Source organism: Silene latifolia, chromosome Y (genome assembly GCF_048544455.1).
Source record: "Silene latifolia isolate original U9 population chromosome Y, ASM4854445v1, whole genome shotgun sequence".
NCBI lineage: Eukaryota > Viridiplantae > Streptophyta > Magnoliopsida > Caryophyllales > Caryophyllaceae > Silene > Silene latifolia.
In genome coordinates, this window is record NC_133538.1 from 484709194 (window position 1) to 484711290 (window position 2097).

The 2097-nt window shown below is 39.0% G+C and overlaps 1 protein-coding gene across 1 annotated transcript; it reads right to left on the reverse strand.

The window, feature by feature from the left end:
• Positions 1-1257: 1257 nt before the first annotated feature.
• Positions 1258-1911, reverse strand: LOC141633034 (uncharacterized). Its single transcript, XM_074445531.1, has one exon. It carries the CDS (start codon positions 1909-1911, stop codon positions 1258-1260), a length of 654 nt encoding a protein of 217 aa, XP_074301632.1.
• Between the last annotated feature and the right edge of the window lie 186 nt (positions 1912-2097).

Genomic DNA, 2097 nt, shown 5'->3' on the forward strand with positions numbered 1-2097 from the left:
CAAATAATCCATACAAATAGTAAAAATTAGGGGAGAGACTGGATCACCTTGTCTTAGTCCTCTCTTCCCCTGAAAATATCCAAAATTATTCCCATTTAAGACCAAAGTATAGGAAGTGGTTCTGATGCAGGCCATAAGAAGAGAGACAAACTTGCTAGGAAACCTCAAACCAATTAGTAATTGTTCCACAAAATCTCACTCTACAGTATCATATGCTTTTTGCAAGTCTATCTTGAAAAGACATCTGGGGGAGACATTGTTCCTTGAATATTGATGGACTATATCTTGGCAAATCAGGACATTTTCTATTATGGACCTTCCCTGAACAAATGCTCCCTGGTTCTCATGAATAATGTCAGGTAACACATGAGCCATTCTATTGCAAAGAAGTTTAGAGACAACCTTATATAAAACATTGCAACAAGCAATGGGTCTGAATTGCTTTACAGAAGTAGGTCTCTCACACTTAGGAATCAGGCAAATGTTAGTTGCATTCAGCTGAGTTAACAATTGACCAGTACAGAAGAAATCCTGGACAGCTGCAACTATATCCTGCCCTATCAACTCCCACGCATCCTTATAAAATCCACTAGTATAACCATCTGGTCCTGGAGCCTTATCCCTGGGAATAGAAAAGATCACTTGCTTCACCTCCTCATAAGTCACAGGCTGGTTCAGCAGGACAATATGCTCATCAGTACAGACCTTACCATATCCAAGAACACTATTTCTAACAGGTTCAGTTTCTTTCCTACTACCAAGAAGCCATGTATAATAATCCAGAAAAGCAGTCTGAATGGCCTGACTGTCATTGCAAACAGACCCCTTCTGATCCTCAATTTGAATAATAGTATTCCTCATGCATCTCTTCTTAATGACACCATGAAAGTAAGCTGAGTTAATATCCCCCTCCTCAGTCCACAATGCCTTAGCCTTTTGCCTAAGAAAACTATCCCTTGCCTTCACCAATCCCCTCAAATTCTCCATAGCTGTCACTTCCATATTGATCAAAGAGTTATTGAGAGGGTCATCAATAATTTGAGCTTGTAATTTAGCAAGAACATGCTCAGCTTCAATGATCGGATCTCAATATCGAATAACATCGCATTTAAGTTCTTGAACTTAGGCTTCAAGCTTTTTAATTTCTTTACAATGCAAAACATTTTAGTGCCATTTATAGGATCATCCCATACCTCCTTAATCATAGGAAAGAATTCAGCAGCACTACCCCACATGTTGAAATATTTAAAACTCCTCTTAGTTGCAAAGATTCGAGTTTTTATTAGATATAACACAAGGGTTATGATCCAACAGCCCTTCAGGGTGAAAATGCCCCACCATTTCCGGATACATAGATATCCAAGCAGGATTGACTAGAAACCTATCAAGCCTACTGAACTTCCTATCCCCAGCATCCTGTTTATTTGTCCAAGTATAGAAGGCTCCAGTAGCTTGAATATCAACCATGTCACAAATACTCAGGCAATTCACAAAATCATCCATATCCTCAACCCTAGTCTGTCCCCCTAACCTCTCATCAGGATTTAAGACAGTATTAAAATCTCCAGCTAAAGCCCAAGGACCACTGCAAGAACTTGCAAACTGATTCAAACAATTCCATAACTCTACTCTATCTTTCCCTTCATTAAAGGCATAAACCATTGTTAAGTAGAAGCACTTACCAGTAGTTGTGCCCTTGATCATAGCATGAATGAACTGAGGATTATACTGCAGAACAGTAACATCAAACATCTGAGGTTGCCAAAGCAACCACACTCTTCCTCCCTTATGAGTGTGACAGTTAGTGGTAATACACCAACCAACAAAAAGATTGTGGGAGATATTCATCACATTATCACCATTTATTTTTGTTTCAAGTAGGCCAAACAAGCCAACTTGTTGCTTATTCATAAAACTTTTAACTACTTTCTGTTTATTTACACTATTTAACCCTCTCACATTCCAAAATCCTATGCTATTCATGAGGAACAGGTTGAGTAGGAGGGTCACCAGTTTGAACCACACTATTCTGTTGCTGCTCAATCTTGTCCAGGTCAATGATTTCCTCATCTTCTTCACTGTCACTCTCCTTATTCT